This window comes from Nerophis ophidion, linkage group LG21 (genome assembly GCF_033978795.1).
Source record: "Nerophis ophidion isolate RoL-2023_Sa linkage group LG21, RoL_Noph_v1.0, whole genome shotgun sequence".
Taxonomy (NCBI): Eukaryota; Metazoa; Chordata; class Actinopteri; order Syngnathiformes; family Syngnathidae; genus Nerophis; species Nerophis ophidion.
This window is the reverse complement of record NC_084631.1, coordinates 9,578,675-9,597,027: the sequence shown is the minus strand read 5'-3', so window position 1 is coordinate 9,597,027 and position 18,353 is coordinate 9,578,675. Positions and strand designations below refer to the sequence as shown.

Sequence of the window (18,353 nt, the reverse complement as noted above, 5' to 3'; positions counted from 1 at the left end):
AAATAGATAGATATCTTCAATGTCTTTGACGGGAAAAATCGCCAGGCACACGACCCTACACTTTTTCCAAGAGTCCCTCATGTATACAGCAGAAAACGCTGTATACACTGGTAGGTTTACCGCAAACCTGAGCTCCTTGTAAAGAAGAACTTGTCAAATGAGTTGAGAGACCAGTTTATCAATTCTATGTTTTACATTTCAGCGCTGTTAGCATCTCAGCACTTTTGGCAGAGTCAGAATGGTTAGGATCTCAGCATTGTTAGAACATATGCACAATTAGCATGTCAGCAGAGACGTTGAAGTCCAAATCATTCGTAAAAAAACAAACAAACATATATTCTTTCAAAAAATCTGCTGATAACAGTAAATATACCTCTTTAAGTTAGGATCAGTGGGCAAGATTTAAAAGAAGATTAGCGTTCAAATTTTTTTAGGATATTTCTCATATTTGCTTAACGGCCTTTGGCCTGATGAGGGTTCTTTTTCTTTGGAACATTTCCATACTAGCTGGGAAAGTAATAATCATACTCTTGTTAACTCTTCTTCTGCAATCATCTTTGTGTTTGTGTTGTTTGCAGAGAGAGAGGTGAATGAGCTGCTGGAGGAGCTCTTCGACACGGTGAGTTCAACTCGGGCCCTGTATGCACGTAGCAAGGACAAGTGTTTGTGTTGACTTGTGGAGAGAGCGGACAGCTTTTATAGCTTCTTAATGGGTCATTTTTAACTACACTTTTCATTATTCACCAAGGATCCATGAGTGCACCAGGTGCAGCCTTTAGCTCATTTCCATTCTTCAAATGCACTTACTTGACACCACCTGACATACTCTAGACGTCATAATCTCAACCACAGCACGGAACACCAGCCATTTGTGGGGCTGACAGAAAAGATTCACTGTATTGGATTGATAAGGAAATCAGTGGTATCACACACCACCAGAGACATATGAACATTTGACCTCATGGTAACACTGTCTGTCAATTTTTGTCAGGTCTTACAAGCTATATTTTTTAACAAGTATGGGATTATGCGTCTATCTATGTATGTATGTATATATATATACAGTATATATATGTGTGTATGTATGTATGTACAGTATATATATGTATGTATATATATATGTTTATATGTATGTATATATATATGTATATATATATATATATATATATATATACATATATATATATATGTGTGTGTATATATATATATATATATATATATATATATATATATATATATATATATATATATATATATATATATATATATATATATATATATGTAGGTGTGGGAAATCACAAGACTACTTCATCTCTACAGAACAGTTTCATGAGGGGTTCCCTCATCAGGAGAGTCTCCTGAATCTCCTGATGATTGAGGGAACCCCTCATGAAACAGTTCTGTAGAGATGAAGTAGTCTTGTGATTTTTCCCACACCTACATATTGCGCTCTACCACGGTATCGAGCACTATTCTCTGGATAATCCAATCAAGACATATATATATATATATATATATATATATATATATATATATGTGTATGTATGTGTGTGTGTGTATATATGTATGTGTGGGAAAAATCACAAGACTACTTCATCTCTACAGAACTGTTTCATGAGGGGTTCCCTCAATCGTCAGGAAAAATTTTTTAAAAATCTCTTGACGATTGAGGGAACCCCTCATGAAAAAGTTCTGTAGAGATGAAGTAGTCTTGTGATTTTTCCCACACATACATATATTGCGCTCTACCACGGTATTGAGCACTATTCTCTGGATAATCTAATTAAGATATATATATATATATATATATATATATATATATATATACACAATCATATGTATATACATATCAATGTTTTCATATACAAAAACAAGCGGCAGTGTTATTTGAATATTTTCAATGACAAGAACAGGCCAGCTAAACATGGGTCTAATCGAGCGATTCAGACAAAATAAGCAGTATAGACTTGTACAGATGTTTGTGCACACCTTTTGTGCTCGTCCTGTAGTTCTGCGATGGAGGCTAGAAACTAAAATGCTAGCTCTGAAGTTGCCTTAATTTCTATCATTAGCCATATTTTGTCCACTTTGAAACTGTTTCATGTTGCTTGAGATGCTTATTTGTCTGCAGCTCCAGGAGCAGAAACCAGCTGAGGAAGAGGAGGAGCCGCCAGCTGAAGAGGAGGAGTCAGAGACTGGACCCAAATTTAATGTCCCTCAGGCTTTGTGGTAACAGTGCACTGGTTATTACTATCATGTATGATGCATGAATGGTGGGTCTCAAGTCGGTTGTGAGAAGATCCTCCTGTTGGGACGGTCCAGCAGAGATGTGCTGTGACCGTTTGGGTCAGGAGGAAGAAAAAAGTCCTCCTGTGCAGCTTCTTCAAACAAGCTTGAAGAAGAACTGAGCTTGAGAGGAAACACATCAAAGTCTGCGGGTCATGATCAGTCTAATTACTCCCTATAAGATAGCTTACGTTTATGCATTGTTTGGCTGGATTGATAGCACTCATGCCTCCAAGCTAGCTTACGTTTTGTGTTGTTTGGCTGGAGTGATAGCACTCATGCCTATAAAGTATGGTAAATTTATGTGTTGTGTGGCTGGAGTGATAGCACTCATTCCCATTTTCTGCTGTTTGAAGCTTTGAGCCACCGTTAGCTGGCATGCTAACAGAGCGACGACGGGCAGTCCGGGAGCAGTACCAAGCTCTGCAGCACAAGAGAGCCCTGCAGGACACCACCAATCACCCTAACGACAAGATGAGGGACACACCAACCCCACAGTCCACCTGGGTGCTTCAGAGCCAAGTCTACCCCAGCCTCCACTTGGACTCTCGCCAAAAACAGCAACTCCAACAGCAAATCCAGCAGGTGAGTGGTCACCGATCTTGCACTGGATGCAGTATTTTCAAGCAATTATGTTGTCTTTCAGCATGTGCAGCTGCTGACGGAAGTTCATCTGCTATGTCGTGGTGTCAGCGTTATGCAACACGAAGAGTCCGTCACCAAGCACTTCTTGGTTAGTCAAGTAGACAACAGCTGTTTGTGGAAAAAAAAAACCCCTGATGTAAACAAAGTTATTTGTCCAGGAGGAGCTGCAGCGCTTTGCCCTGCGTCAGGAGCAGCTGTTCCATGCCACTTCTTTTCGAGCGTGCAACCTGCAAGGAGCGCTGGACCTACTTCAGGAAGTGGAGCAGCAAGTTGACGTGCCGCATCCCCCGCCGGCTCCACCCGCCACGTCCAAACGCTTGCTTCCCAAGATGACCCCGTCGTCCACCCCCGGTGAGGAGGGAGGTAGGACACATTTGATTTTTCATGCTGACGTTTCTCTCCCGTTTAGGCCGCACCTTCCATGTACTGCCCTCTGACACCGCCTGGCTTTTTGCAACCCGACCGGTCTTCCTCTATCCACAACTACTTCCTGTTTGCAGCCTGGATCCCGCCCAGCACACCTCGCCTTATCGGAGTACTTTTACCGCAGGAGAAGATGGGTAACACAGCCACATCTTGTTCAAATACACTCAGGTTCCATCTTAAAGAGCTTGTTTTGCAATGTTTGCGTATTGCAAAAAGCAATATGCCGATGCAACACGAAACACATAATACAACAAATACAGCTCGTAACCAATGTAAAGAGCTATCCCATTTATTACAGTCTGTTATTCAGTCCCTCCAGGATTTTGCAGGGATTTTTTTTATTTAATATCGCGGCCTAAAAATTCCTAAAATTTCTAATGTTGCGTATAACATTAAATCAACTTGTGAATTTGCTATCAATGTTTTCAGTGTTCTTGTGACTTTAATGGGGAACTGTACATTTTTGGAATTTTCCCTATCATTCCCAATCCTTATGTAGGACAAGAACACATGTTTTTAAAAAAAATACATTCTAACTCGTAAATAGGTGCGAGCAAATGTCGGCTAACAATGGAGTTAATAAAGCGCTTTAAAGAAGATCCAAAAACCCACATCAAGGTTTTATATACATGCTGTAAGAATATATGTAATGTAGTAACATTCATAATATTATGTAATATTCGTGTATTTTGCTCATTTTAAGCATATGGCAGCTAATTATTACACAGACGTATCACAACGTTCAATTTTCCTTCAACAACAACACTACTAAACTTGGCAGACTTCATGTGAGACAACAAAGACTACTTTGGTTCTAATGATGATCCAGAAACTTATATTTTTGATCCTGAATGTAAGGAGGATGATCTACAAGCTTTAGTGAAACACTCTGCATCAAGTAGTGATTTTGCTAAGTGCTATCTGAATATAATAAAACAATTACTTACTCTACAATGTCTGCTCTCACTGGGATACAGACTGATAGGATGTTGATATCTTCCCATTTAGATGAATAATTAATCACCAAGGCTTAAAAAAATGTGCTGCAATGTGCCATCTCCGGGTTTAAGTTGGATGTCAAAGTTGACATACGTCTCGGATTATGTCCACAACCTTCTACCTTGGTGAGAGGCATGATTTATAATGTAGAATTAACTTTCAGTGACTCAGAGGTGATGCAGCAGCTCAATATGTCAATATAGCAGCATAAGCTAGTTAGCTCTCTACGATCACGGTGCTGCTAAGAGTAGTTCCTCTACATTAGCGCTTATATTTACAATCTTGTTTATACTTGGTTTGTATTCAGATCACGGCATGTAAAGGGAGTTTCCGTTTTTTGGATGTTATTTAGAGGACTTTTTGAGCGCAACAAAGCACTCCCGTTACCTGCATTGTTAGCCACCTTGTACGTGCTGTATTTTACAACTTTGAATACATTAAAAAAAACGTATGTGTTCTCCTCTTACATAATGGTTGTGAATGATAGGCAAATTCCAAACAAAAGTGCAGTTCCCCATTAACCTCATAAGGTGGAAAACAAATACTGATATTTTTGTTTTCGTTATTTGGTACCGCACATACTTAGAAGTAGATGCTAGATGTCAGTAAATGCGCTTACACAGAGCTCATTGTCAAAATACTGATGTGCTTTAATTCATTATAGCTAAGAATAATTACGGAAAAAAACGTCACTAAAGGCTTAATTTTTTCCACCTTCTGCTCTGTCGTAGGCAGTTTCAGACATTCTTATACTTGAAAAGTGTTTGAACAATTGAAAGTGAACTATAGCGGTAATTTTTGTTGGTAAATGAGAGATGATGAGAGATTATCATCACACTTCAACATCTCGGTCATTAAAATGCCGCCTCTATGCTAGATCAGCATTGCAAATAAAAATATATGTTCTTAACTATCTCACCATGGATTAATAAAGCCTAAATGAATACATGTAAACTAGGAAGTAAATGCGAGAGGACGACAATTGTGCCGTTAAAGAGTTGTTTTATTGTTACATGTTGTTGTCCTGCTTCGTTTACTCAACACCAAGGATACATTTTGATTAGACAAATTTTCGGAGGATTGGTCGTTGGTTGTTTGAATTAGGGTGAATCGGCGCTACCGCGACATCACAAATTCCTAAAGGTACTGACTATCATTATTTTTATTTTGTGATAAAAAAGCTCAGGCAGATAGAGAGCTTTTATGAAATTTAGCGTCAATGGTGAGAATGTATTCCATCCATTTTCTACCGTTTGTCCCGTTCGGGGTTGCAGGGGGTGCCGGAGCCTATCTCAATTGCATTCCGGCAGTACGCGGGGTACACCCTGGAAAAGTCACCACCTCATCACAGGGCCAACACAGATAGACAGACAACATTATTTCCCATAATTTCTCTGCAGGCTGATTGTTTTGGCTTTGAAACACTTTGAGGGAAGCGTGCAGCCAGACCATCTGATCAGCTCCCACTTGCTGTGCAAGAGCGCGTGGAACCTGAGGAAGCACATTCGGGAGATGAGCAGCTCAAGAGCGCGATGTGGCAACGTCATCAAGGTGAGCCTCAGATAAATGACGCTTGTCGAGGTCGACGCGTGGTGATCTTGGTATGGTCGTTTCAGACGTTTGTAACAGAGCACGTTGTCCCCGCCCTGCCACTGGCCTGTGGAAGAGTACAGCTTGGGGATCAGCGGCCCCCAGTGGAAAGAGACCCCTCTATCATGCCAACTTGGCTGAAGGTGATTAAAAACATGTCTGTTTTTTGTTTGCCGAACAGTGGTCATCCTACACAGTCCAGACTTGCACATGCCGGGCTCGAACTGGCAAACACACGTTTCTGCAGTTTATGGGGCTGTTTGCACTCTTGCGGATGCATACAGGGTGCTAACTTTCCAAAGCGTTGTAAGCGTTATCGTATTTTCTGGGTTGTAGAGCACACTGACATTTTAGAAAAAACACGTTTACATATATTAGCCGCACCAGACACTACGCCGCATATATATATATATATATATATATATATATATATATATATATATATATATATATATTTATTTGGAAACAAAGTATATATATATATACACAGTGGGGCAAAAAAGTATTTAGTCAGCAAGTTCTCCCACTTAAAATGATGACAGAGGTCTGTAATTTTCATCATAGGTACACTTCAATTGTGAGAGACAGAATGTGAAAAAAAATCCAGGAATTCACATTGTAGGAATTTTAAAGAATTTATTTGTAAATTATGGTGGAAAATATGTATTTGGTCAACCATTCAAAGCTCTCACTGATGGAAGGAGGTTTTGGCTCAAAATCTCACAATACATGGCCCCATTCATTCTTTACTTAGCACGGATCAATCGTCCTGTCCCCTTAGCAGAAAAACAGCCCTAAAGCATGATGTTTCCACCCACATGCTTCACAGTAGGTTTGGTGTTCTTGGGATGCAACTCAGTATTCTTCTTCCTCCAAACACGATGAGTTGAGTTTATACCAAAAAGTTCTATTTTGGTTTCATCTGACCACATGACGTTCTCCCAATCCTCTGCTGTATCATCCATGTATCCATTTGGTAAATTACAGACCTCTGTCATCATTTTAAGTGGGAGAACTTGCACAATCGGTGGCTGACTAAATACTTTTTTGCCCCACTGTGTATATATATATATATACTTTAATTGTTTCCAAATAAAGGCTTCTGCATCAATCAACACGCCACACGCCGACGCAGCGTCTCACCAGTCCGCACGGCAAGTAACACGGCAGTAAAACGGCTTATCAAACAAAACAGAAGTCAACGTCATGGATCCACTAGCTGCAATAGCTAGGTCTCCAATCAGCTAAACAGACTCAATGCCTTCCCAGTGACGTTTTGGTGAATGTACGAAACTAAAAGAATACAAAAAGAATGCCAATGTATGTTAATAATGCTAACACAGACACCCATAAACTTGTTAGCATATTAACTAATGTTAATGACGTGAGCTTGATTACATTACGATAGCACGTACAAATATGCATGAAAACACTTCTACAGACATCACAGATGGGACGGTTTACTAAGTAAGAATTGTTTTAATTACCGGTATATTGTAAAACTTGCATACGTTGCTCGGCGTGACGAATGAGCGAAAACGCTATGGACGAAGACTTCCGGTTCAAGGAGCGAAACCAGAAGTACATTTTCAACCCAAAGCACCTGCAGTGCGCAAACTCGTCCAAAATATGGTGGCATAGCACATACAATAACACACCTTTTAAGTTTTTTTGTCGGTGTTTTATGAAAACGATTTGTTTAATATTAAACATTATGACCTTAGCAAAGAAAAATCCATAAATAGTAACTAACCCGACTAAAGCCTCCAAAGCGAGTCCCTTTTTCTTCCGGGGTTCACACTCCTTCCTCTTTTGTTGGTCTCATTCACACCAGGCTGGGCTTCACCTGGTCTACGCTGTCTAGAATTCTGTCTTTGGCGGCTATTTGAAATGTCTGTTGTGAGCCGTGATGTGGCTTTACTCCTCGCAAATAGTCCTTTTTAGCCCACAGCAAATCCCTCCTTCTTTCCAGGCTGGTTTGTTGGCTTTTTGGACCCAGATTGAGTTGACAAAATAGGCAAACAGAAGCATATTCTGCAGCACGGAGTGACAAGCGGGTGGTGTCCTGTGCTGCAGGTGACAAGGGGGGCTCTCAAAAATGCTGCATCCTGCTTTTTGCCTGTAAGCGTGATCGAAATGACTGACTGAACAAAACATTCGCGCACAGAGGCCTATTTGAACAGTTTGTAAATAGAGGGGGTCATAAATAAAGGTTAGACTTTTGTAGTCTTCTCAAAGATACACGTACCTGCTTTCTGATGACATCATCTGTCTTCCAGAACAGCCAAGAGATCATCCAGAAGACAAAGCTGAACACCTTTCCCCCACGTTATCCACCATCCCTTCCCAGAGGCTGCACCCTTAGACTTTACCCCACTCGGGTCAAACAGTACTCCCCCCGAGCTGCCCCTTCCCACAAACGCCTTTTTACGTTGGCCCACAATGGATCCCTGCAGCCGATCTGCCCAGCAGAAGGTCAGGGGGTTGGAGCGGCGAGGAGGCTCCCTCTCCATTCCTCTCTGTCTACAACCTCAGTTGTTCCTTGCCCAGCTGCTCCACTCAAGGCAAGCTACATCATCATCCAAAGGGAGCAGGCTTTGGAGAAACATCTCTACAGTCTGCCCCGCGTGGAGCAAGAGGCAGCAGAGGGGCAGCATCACGTCCATCTCATGGCCGGGACGCAAGTGGACACGGCTTCACTGGTAATGTGTGCACTCCATCCCACACACAACGATGCCAAGTGGGAATCGGGTGGAGAGGAAGGAAGACAAGATGGAGGACAGGGGGGAGACCAGGGCGGGGAAGGTCAGGGCGGGGAAGGTCGGGGCGAGGATGGCGAAGGGAAAGAAACAGGGGAAGGAGAGGATGACAACGTGGGAGGACAGGGGGGCCACGGGGGAGGGAAAGAGGAAGGTCAAGGGGACGACGATGAGGAGGAGGGAGAGGAGGACGAAGGGCAGGGAGGACGAGACCGAGAGAAGGACGACGATCAAGAGAGGCAAGAGGAGGACGAGGAGGACGACGAAGACTTTGATGACCTCACGCAAGATGAAGACGAGGAGGAAGTGATGTCATCTGCATCAGAGGAGTCCGTTCTGTCCGTTCCAGAGTTGCAGGTAGGACTACCTCTGTAACGTGTGACACCTGACAGATCAATAACAATTAAATTGATGCCATCATTGTTTTGATAATATCATTATAATATTAATGATGTTGTCATAAAACAATCTCAACATAATATTGATGCTGTCATCATTAAACAATGTCATCGAAACGATGATGATGTTGTTGTCATAAAACAATGTCATCATTATATTGATGTCATAAAATGTCATCATATTGATGATGTCATCAAAAAATAATGTCATGTATTGATGATGTCAGCATTAAACAAAGTTATAATATTGATGTCGTCAACACGATGTCATCATAATATTGATGTCAGAAAATTGATGATGTCAAAACAATGTTGTCATGATATTGATGACATCATCATAAAATAATGTCATCATTTTGATGATGTCATTAAATAATGTCATAATATGGATGATGTTATAAAATAATGACAAAAGATATGTAGCAGTTGACCTTTGACGCTTAAAGAAAATAGCGTAGAAGTTGAACTTTACCCTTCACATTAGACATATAATAGTTGACCTTTGACTTATTTGGCGCTTAAAGGAAACAGTGAAGCAGCTGACCTATGAACTTCACAGGAGACCATAAAGCAATTGACCTTTAACTTTATAGGAGACCATGAAGCAATTGACCTTTGACTTTTGTAAAAGTCCTTAAATCAGTCGACCTATGAACTTTATAGGAGACCATAAAGCAGTTGACCTTTGACTTTTATAGGAGACCATTAAGCAGTTGACCTTTGACTTTTGTAGAGACCATAAAGCAAATGACGTTTGACTTTTATAGGAGACCATGAAGCTAATGACCTTTAACTTTTATAGGAGACCAGTTGACCTTTGATCCTGATAGAAGAAATTATAGAGTTGACCTTTATAGGACAATATTAAGCAGTTGACCTTTGACCCCAACAGGAGACAATGAAGCAGTTGACCTGGCTGGCGTCAAAAAGGAGGGATGTCGCTGACGTAGAGTCCGAAGAAGATCACTCGCCAACTTCGCCTGGATCGCAGGAGGAAGAGGAGGAAGAGGAGGAGGGCCCTAAAGGGGAGGAGCTGGGGGAGGGGTCAAGCAGTAAGGTATCAGAGGACGATGAGCCACCGACCTTTGAGGAAACACCGCGGGGGGGAGGACGAGGAGCAGGAGGTAGACGAGGAAGAGGTGTGTTTATCATTGAACATTCACTCTCCAACTATGGCCATGAGGTTACGTGACCATTTAAATGGCATTATCAACACTTTAATCACATAGTGTGTTTGTTTGTTTGGTTTTTGGCCGTCTCAGCAGGCCGGAGTCGTCCTCTTCGAGGTCTCAGGCGAGGTCGTCAAGAGCGCCACAGTAAAGACGCCACTAAACTGTCACTGCTTTACGATGAAAACATCCTGGATAACGACCCCCAGCGGGACAGCAAAGACTTGGCCTTCGCTCAGAGTTACCTCAGCAGGGTGAGACGCTTGCCTTTTTCAATTTCCCTTGTGGATCATTAAAGTTTGTCTAAGTCTAAGTGTAAATTTCCGCAACAATTATTTGCGTCCGACCGGCTGTGTTCAGGTCAGCCAAGCTCTGCGCGACGTCCCGGAAAAGATGGAGGAGTTTGTGTCTCTGCTGAACGAGCTCGGGCAACTGGAAGGACAGGAAGTCCTCAGCGTCTTCAGGAAGCTGCGCTGCATCCTGGGAAGCCAAACGGAATTAATGCGCGACTTTGCTGCCTTTCTACATCCTGAGCAGGCATTGGAGTGCGGACTGGTGAGACGCACCGCCGGTGTCTGGCACCTTGATTGATGTAAACGCCTCAATGTCGCCTGTTTGTGCAGTTCCAAGAGCAACAAGCCTTCGAGCGCAGTCGGCGTTTCTTGCGACAACTGGAGATAACTTTTGGAGATAATCCGTCTCATTACAATAAGATCATCAAGGCTCTGCAGCCTGGAACTGACCTGAGCCCGGCCAGCATCAACGAGGTACCACCCCACCTTTCATTTCATTTCACTCCCAAGAAGCATTTTCAGTACAATATCTTTATCTGTAAAAAAAGAACATATTTATAAAAAAAAAATAGTAAAATTAAAATAAAAACGAACAAAGAATGATGATGTGTGTCTGTAAAGGAGCAAAAGGAAGTAAAAGCTTATACTGTCCTGCTTAATCACTCAGATAATATGATTCTTAATCAACGGTACATAATCACCAGACACTTGGCAATATTTAGTATATTATTACGGGATGTAATTCCATCAAAATTTGAAACCCACTCTTCATTTAATAAAATGAAGTTTGTAAAAATACTAAGACTGTCAAACGACAAAACATTTAATTATGATAATAGCATTTTCTTCATAGTTAACCCAAACTAATCACAATTAACCGCATATAGATTTTCGTAATTAACAAATATACCCAAAACATACAATTTTCAAGTTTTGACTGGACAATATGTTTTAATGAAATGTGTATAAAACGTCATGTTTTTTTTTTTTTTAAACAGCTCAACACAAAAAGTACACACAGTAGGGTACCACTGTATTTTTGCCTCATACTTGTTTGATTCTTGTGTGAGACTGACTCTCTTGAGGAGTGGAACTATTCAGGACTAGCTGCAGTGTGTTCAAATAACTACCATGTACCATCTGTGAGCAGGTAATACTGTATCATTTTCTTTTTCTTTCGGACTAATCAGGTCAGTAGTGGATTATTCACACATTCTTCACTCATGTTTGAAGTGAAGGATGAGGCAAAATTACAGTTGTACTTACTTTAAGCACGTTTTAATGACAATAAAAAAATTACCTGCAGTGGGTTGGTTTCTGTCCAGATTTTGTATTTTGTCGGATAGAGAATTTGTAGTCCGGCTGTAGGAGCACTTGCATTCAGAGGAGAGGAGTTACAATTTCATGTTTAAATACGAGTTTTAATAACATAAAATGTGGATTGTTGTGAACATGCTTCAATTGTCAAAAATGTTTGGTATTGTAATCTGTGATATTTGTACCTGAATACATGCTTCTGATATTCTGTTCATTATGTATTGTACAAGTTAATTGTATTTATACCTCTGCATGATAATGTCTTAACATTCTACTGTAACGCCACTGTAATATCATGGCCGCCACACATTGAAAATAAGGTTTTTATTTCACGTATAAACAAATTTAAGTAATACAATGTATTTAGTTAGCCTCCAGGAAAAGTCACACAAAGTCAGACACCATTTTTAGCTTTTATTGCCAATCTTACGATAAAAAACGGCAAAATTACAACAGATCTTACCTCCCGTACAAACACTTTTGTCTCATTGCTTCCCCAGACACACAACACTTCCTATGTATGTATGTATACATTTGTTGAGCCTTTTTAAAGAAAATCATATCATTGCCGATTATGCAAATTACGCGATGACATCATGGTGACCACTCCCCCACCGCCACAGGTATCTTGGAAAACAAGGGGAAACCCTGCTTAACTTTCTCTATTTTTAAATAAATTGTAATACTCCGCATTCTTTAATTGAGGATCATCCAGAACATTAGATTTCAACTTGCCAGAAAAAATCTTCCCCTCTGTTCCTCAGTTGATCTACTCGCATCTATTCAGGTAGAAATATCACAGATTACATTACAAAAAATGTTTCATTTTGTTGTTGGTGTTAGACCGGATGTTCCCCCCATGTTAAAGGGAAACTGGACTTTTTTGGAGGAGGGGGGGGGGTTTGCCTATCATTCACAATCCCTGTGTGAAACAAAAACACGTTTTTCTTTTTTCATACATTTTTAATTTGTAAAATATGACAAAAACAAGGGGGCTAATATTGCAACTAATGTGAACACTCTATTGTGCCCACAAAGCCCTCTAAAAATCATCAATTTACTCCATTTACATTTTGTAACCTGAATATTAACCAAGTATTAGCGATATTGGCATTATAAGCGCTAACGCAGACAAACTACTTGGCGCCGTGATCACACAGCTAACTAGCTAATGCTGCTGTATTGACATATTAAGCTGCTGCATCGCCGCTGAATTAGTTAAAATTAATTCTAGATTATAAATCAAGCCTCTCACCTGGATAGTAGAAGGTTGTAGACATAAACCGACAAGTTGGTGGATTTTGACATCCAACGTTGACCTCGAGAAAGACACGAAAAGACGCAAATTTGCACCTCCTTTTATTTTTTTTCTAACCTTTTTTTGAGGATTATGATTCATTTTTTATGTAAACGGGAAGATATAAACATCCCATCAATCGGCATCCCAGTGAGAGCAGAATTTTTACAGCCGGTGTTTTTTGTTATTATGTTTGTATTTCTTGTTTAGCACTTAGCAAGCATGATGCTTAGTATTTCACTAAAGCTGAATCTGTTTAGCACATAGGTTCTAAAACTTGTCGTCGTAGATCACCCGCCTTATATTCAGACTCAAAAATAGAAGTTTCTGATCATCATTTGTCCCAAAGTAGTATTTGTAGTCTCTCATGAAGTCTGCTCTAATTAGTAGTGTTGTTGTTGTTGAAGGAAATTGCGAATGTTGTGATGTCTGTGAAATTAATACGCTGCCATATTCTTAAAATATGTAAATATTATATGTTATTATGAATGTTACTACATTACATATATACTTACAGCATGTATATAAAGCCTTGATGGAGTTTTTTTTAGAGTGCTTTATAGGCGAAATAGAGCCACTCACATTGGCACCTTTGTTCGCTGACTTAACGTTTATTTGAGACATAGAATGAATAAAATAAGGATTGTGAATGATGGGGACATTCCAAAAAAAATGCAGTTTCCCTTTAAATGTGTTTGTTTGCACTAAAAGATTACACAATTTGTATCCCTTATATTAGTTTTAGTACAAAAAAAATGCATCAAATTGAATTAAAGTTGGTTAAAAGAAAATATAGAAATTGTTTTACATAAATAAAAAGTGAAAGGGTCTCAGGTATTCAACTCAGTATTGATCAACTGTTTTAGCTCCTTAGTAAGACAAGTTATGAAAAGTGCATAATTTCAATGCTACTTTTCTTTTAACAAAAAGACAGAACATACTGTATAAAAATAGCATGAAATAAGGTTTGGAAATGAAGTAATACTGTATTATATTGAGGTAAATTAGTACTTGATGTACAAAACATTGTTGGTAAGTACAGAGATCACATGTTTAGTAGTAGTACTTGTAGTAATGGAGGGGTTCTTAACATTTAGGACTCCGGTGCCCAACTTTTCCACTACAGAGGGCCGAACATTGAATTAGTAATCTGACTCTTGATTTTTATCGTATTAAATACTTATATTTCACGTACTTACAGTTTACAACCTTGTCAAATGATATAAAACTATGTGTTAATCACAAATATTATTTAACTCATGAACCTTATGATTGAAAAAATAAGTACATACCAAATATACAGTACTGCATAGGAATGGACTCAAAAATAACTGACTTTTTTTTTACATTCAAAAATATTGTTCTAAAATAAATTTACTAGATTAATAATGCAAATTAAAATAGAGCATCACCACTGAAGTCATTATTTTTGCGCTAAATAAACTTTTTTTGTTTGTTTGATGTCATTACTGCCACAAGTGGTGGAAAATTGTATTACAACCGAGTACCGCTGCGGCCCACACGGACCACAGCTCAGAACCACTTATTTTACAGCCCAACATTGGGCCCTATGTATTTTTACAATGGGCCCAATGTAGTAGTGTATTTTAGGGCTGGACAATTAATCAAATGTGTATTTTGATTTCGATTATGGCTTCTCACGATTATGAAAATATAAGAATTCCGGTGCTTGTCACGTTGAAACAGATGACAGAATGAGTGAAGAAAAAAACATGTCAACTAGAAGTAAACACCATGTTTGCTGCTTTTTATTTGACTCAGCGCTAGTACGTCTTATCAATACTCACTAAACCCAACAAAAAAGTAAGTCACATGATTTCCGCGTTGACGTAACCGCATACAGAGTCACATAATTGGCCAATAAAACAGAATCCGCTGATAAACGTAAAATAATATCAGGGAAATTGACCTAAATGTAAGTGAAGTGTTGTCATGAGGAGAAGAAGAAACATTTATTTGGGAAAATAATTTGTGTCCGTTATCGCTTATTTATCCCCGAAACATGTCCTGAACTAAACAATGTTCCATTTTACAATTAAGACAGCGACTAAACTAGGAAGCTAAAGCTAGTAAGAACAATCCATACACCCACAACACATCTCCTCTGCTTGTGTAATTGCGTGGTGCACCACATATGGTCTCACTGCTCTAACAAAATAAAGCTTACATATTTGCACTTTACTCAAGCAAAATGTACTTAATGATACATTTACACAGTTATGCTTTGACCTAAAATACAGTACAATAAATGTGAGGATTTTTAAATTAATAAACAAACTTTTTATGAAATTAAATTTTACACGAAAATCACACACTTTGTGGTGGTAAAATAAGTGTACAAGGTAAAAAACAGAATTAAAACGGAAAAAAAGAATTTGTGTTTTTAATATTGCTATTATTATATGTGGTTTATTTGTTACACATTTTTATCCAGGTGTCAGGTTCAAACACTAATGACATCTATTAAACAAGACAAGAAGTAAGAAATTAAACAGTCAGAATTCAATTTGGCTCAATTTGAGGAGAAATGTCTGGACTGTACTCTTGTACAGTCTCGCAGCACGCCCTGGCGAAAGATTGTACGCCTTCTCTTTTATTTGGACTTTCCCTGATTACATGGCAACAGCTGTTTCTAAGTGACGGGGGTCGTAAACAGGCATCGCCTTTGGTTACAGAACAGTTCAAACAAAAGGTTGTAAACAGTTCACAGAAAAGGTCGTAAATGAGTTCAAAGAAGAGGTCGTAAAAGAGTTCAAAGAAGAGGTCTGGAACTTGGGCAGATCCTGGTTTCTCTCCGCTTTGTATTTCTTGGGTCAAGAAAATATATTTTCTGTCAAACGGAACACCTCCATTTTCCTTCCCATCCTACACAGTGGAGTTTTAAAAGCCTTCTTCTTGGTAGGTTCAAAGACAGCTTTTGTCTTCTCGCCAGGAACTCATTGAAACACAAAGTTTTGTGATAACTCTGATACAATTATTCTAATACCAGGTATATTTAATTAGAGTTTTTTGATCAAATGAATGATCAATTGTGTAATTAGTCGTGAGTACAACATTAATCAGATGATGAAGATTATTATTTGTGCCATAGTCTGAGTGTGTGGTATGGTGTTGGCCTTCCAGCAATAATCTGATGTTGTCTGCCCGTCAGCTCAAGGCTCAGATGGGATCGTTGCTCAAAGGACACACTCACCTACAAGCGGAATTCTGGGTGTTTTTCGACGAGCTCCGCCCACCACCAGCTCGCCCGGGACAATTTGAAGAAGCCCATTGGCCGGAGGAGGTGAGCGGTGCCCCGGATGGAGGGGAGGGCTTCGGCAGCCCGAACGGGGGCGTGGCCCATGGTTTTGAGGAAGTTACCTTACCTGATCTGGAAGAGGACGGACCAAAGGTCCAACCAATGGCAAGCCGGCGCCAGAGGCGTAAGATTGATCCCCGCAGAAGTTACAAGGTGCGGCCGCAGACGTGTGATGGGACGCGCCGTGTACTTTGTCTCACTGTGTCCGTGTTGATGGCAGGAGTCGGACTGGTCCCACCAAGACAAGAGTTGCCTGTGCCGCGACTCGAAGAGCCGCAGACGTCGCCGGAGAGGATGCTCCCGCTGCCTGGGCGACAAGGTGCGGTGGCATCCGGTCCCCTGCCGGTCACATGACATCTTGACCTGTTCATTTCCCTGCCCAGGGCTCATGCGGCGTGTCCCGGGCTGCGAAGAGTCTGGGCCCTTTGTACCCAACGGTAGGCTCCACCCCCAAAGAAAGCGTCGAGACAAAGGTGGACGGCAGCGCGGTTCCCAGCCCGCCGGCGTGGGAAGGATCCTTCCCGCCAGCGGAGAGGGATGACTTCGGCGAAGATCAAGCGGAGACCGGCCACAAGACCGAGTCGCCGCCTGCGAAGAGGAAGAGAGATGAAGACCTACATCCCCTTTGTGATCCCGCCACCACCTGTGTCGCTCCGTCACCCGCAGACGTTCCCGTGTGTGCCAAGAACATCTCTCTGACGCCGAGCGGGGAGAAGGTGATCCTGTGGACCAGGTACGACCCCCTCTCTTGTTTACCAGCGCCAATATTTGGCATTTTGACCTATATCGGCATCGGCCTCTTTTTTTTCCAAAGAGCAACTGAACTACATCAGCCGATAGAATAAATACACATATGACACCAGTATTTAGTATGAAAAAACTACAGTAAGGAAGGTATTCTCATGGCCCCATTCCCGGGTGGATCTCGCGTGAGAGTAGAAGGGGAGATGGGTAATTTTGCAAAGTGCCACTGTAGATAGCAACTGACGCTGTGGTCAAATTAGGAATTGCCAAAAAACACATTTTGTACACACAGTAAAGGAGATAGTTAAAAAAAAAAATGCAAACTTTGCATAAACATGTTAACAATTTAGAGATTGTTACACAAGTAAAGAAGAGCAGGCAGCAGCTTACACATTCTGATACTTTCTGTAACATCCAGGGAGAAATTATGTTGGCCAATTGAAAAATGTCTCGACTATAATCGACGTGAAGGAACCCCGAGTTGGTTTTATTTTAAATGTTGGCGATATCTCAGGGTTCCTCACCAGGAAACCTTGCACTGCATTCAATCCATTAAGTGTTATAAAATGGAGTACATAAGAGTTTTTAACAATTTTAAATCTTGACGCTCCTCTTAGACACACGTAATAAATAAAACAATAATAAACATAAACCCCTAAACCGTAATAAAAAAATCTACTTCAAAAACAGTTATTTACTGACGTGAATATTCATGTTTAAATAACTTTTACTGCACATGAATATCGCCTGCAAGTGTCGCTCCTTGACTACTAATAATCTGTATCGGCGCTGAACAAACCGTATCGGTCGACCTTCCGTCGGCTACGGACATAAAGGAGCGACTTGTTTTCCAGGGAAGCAGATCGGGTGATTCTGACGGCGTGTCAGCAGGAAGGAGCCAATCAGAGCACTTTCCAGAGCATCTCCAGTCTGCTCGGCAACAAGACTCCAAGCGAGGTGATTGGCCGATCGTTTGCGCGCCAAAGGACGAACCGTTCGCTGACCTCGCCAAAACTCTCGCCCGCAGGTCTCCCGCAGATTCCGGGACTTAATGTGCCTCTTTCAGAGCGCCGCTCGCCAGGCCAGCTCGGAGGACGAGGCTCCGCCCACC

At 40.7% G+C, this 18,353-nt stretch overlaps 1 protein-coding gene across 3 annotated transcripts in view; it reads left to right on the top strand.

Annotated features, from left to right (window-relative positions):
* Positions 1 to 18,353, top strand: part of gon4lb (gon-4 like b) — a 32,551-nt gene that overhangs the window by 14,095 nt on the left and 103 nt on the right. For 2 of the 3 annotated variants that reach the window (XM_061881844.1, XM_061881842.1), the window contains exons 12-29: positions 579 to 619; positions 2,132 to 2,229; positions 2,643 to 2,871; positions 2,933 to 3,019; positions 3,090 to 3,282; positions 3,341 to 3,491; positions 5,757 to 5,907; positions 5,973 to 6,089; positions 8,226 to 9,062; positions 9,996 to 10,242; positions 10,366 to 10,526; positions 10,633 to 10,827; positions 10,896 to 11,039; positions 16,352 to 16,651; positions 16,719 to 16,817; positions 16,882 to 17,231; positions 18,097 to 18,199; positions 18,270 to 18,353. The exon at positions 18,270 to 18,353 is cut by the window's right edge and continues 103 nt beyond it. In XM_061881844.1, coding sequence (XP_061737828.1) covers positions 579 to 619; positions 2,132 to 2,229; positions 2,643 to 2,871; positions 2,933 to 3,019; positions 3,090 to 3,282; positions 3,341 to 3,491; positions 5,757 to 5,907; positions 5,973 to 6,089; positions 8,226 to 9,062; positions 9,996 to 10,242; positions 10,366 to 10,526; positions 10,633 to 10,827; positions 10,896 to 11,039; positions 16,352 to 16,651; positions 16,719 to 16,817; positions 16,882 to 17,231; positions 18,097 to 18,199; positions 18,270 to 18,353 — 3,587 coding nt within the window. The remainder of the gene's footprint in view (positions 1 to 578; positions 620 to 2,131; positions 2,230 to 2,642; positions 2,872 to 2,932; positions 3,020 to 3,089; positions 3,283 to 3,340; positions 3,492 to 5,756; positions 5,908 to 5,972; positions 6,090 to 8,225; positions 9,063 to 9,995; positions 10,243 to 10,365; positions 10,527 to 10,632; positions 10,828 to 10,895; positions 11,040 to 16,351; positions 16,652 to 16,718; positions 16,818 to 16,881; positions 17,232 to 18,096; positions 18,200 to 18,269) is intronic. The other variant, XM_061881843.1, reaches the window with a different exon arrangement.